This window comes from Trypanosoma equiperdum (genome assembly GCF_001457755.1).
Source record: "Trypanosoma equiperdum strain OVI genome assembly, contig: ctg_157, whole genome shotgun sequence".
Classification (NCBI taxonomy): Eukaryota; Euglenozoa; class Kinetoplastea; order Trypanosomatida; family Trypanosomatidae; genus Trypanosoma; species Trypanosoma equiperdum.
In genome coordinates, this window is record NW_027123593.1 from 1,657 (window position 1) to 2,582 (window position 926).

The window sequence follows — 926 nt, forward strand, 5'->3', positions numbered from 1 at the left end:
TGGACGGTACGTAAGTAGCAAGCTAGCACAGCCAGGAATAATAGGAGCATTTTTTTTGCTAAATTTTGCAGTGGTAGAAATGCAAAAAAATGCCATAACTGACTAGTAGGGTTTGCTCTTAGGTGTGCAATAAAGTGTGCGACTCGGCCATAAGCGTAATTCCAAAAATTGTCAACAACCGTTTCCTATCTTCTTATCGCCACATTAACGAAATCAATCCACAGGAGGACGACAAAACAGACGGAGAAGATAGACATAACTATATGAACTATTTTTCTATAGGTGTCCTGATTGCTTTTACAACAACGGCAGCCAGAGGCGGCAATGTCCACAACGGTCAAAACGCCGAAGTTTTCGCAGCGTTGTGCGACCTAGCGCGCTTGTTACAAAATGCACCAGATGTCCCAGCGGCGCTAACAGCAAAGACAGCAGAGTACAAGGAGATAATCAAGCGGAATATGAGCGTTGCAGACGACACATGGAAACAATTATTCGCCGAAAGCACAACACCAACTAAATGGGCAGCAAAAAAGCCCAAAGAAGGCGCAGCGCAGGCAGACTGGGACAAAATGTGGGATGACTGGAGCGAAGCCATTAAAAGCCTCGAGGACACTCCTGGAAAACCGAAAGCCACGGAAAAGCACTACTCGCAACTATCACCAGCCCAACTTCGGGCCGCCAAGGCTGAACTAGCCGTGATATCCGACACAGCAGCCGAGTTAGCAACACTAGCACAGGCACAGGAACCATTGAGCACACTAATAAAATCAACAAATATCGCAACGTAGATGAAAACACTTTTTCTCGGTGACGCTGCAGCTACTCTGGCAACCGTAAACAACAACCAGATCTTCTGTGCTTCACCAAGTTCCATCAGCTCAACAGACACTGCCTGTACCACAACGGCTCCAAATGGCAAGGTTAAA

General features: G+C 46.7%; 1 protein-coding gene across 1 annotated transcript; it reads left to right on the top strand.

The window, feature by feature from the left end:
* Positions 1–263: 263 nt before the first annotated feature.
* Positions 264–788, top strand: TEOVI_000035200 (Trypanosomal VSG domain containing protein, putative; the record flags this gene model as incomplete). Its single annotated transcript, XM_067222187.1, has 1 exon — positions 264–788. One exon carries the CDS (start codon positions 264–266, stop codon positions 786–788), a length of 525 nt encoding a protein of 174 aa, XP_067078288.1.
* Positions 789–926: the final 138 nt, after the last annotated feature.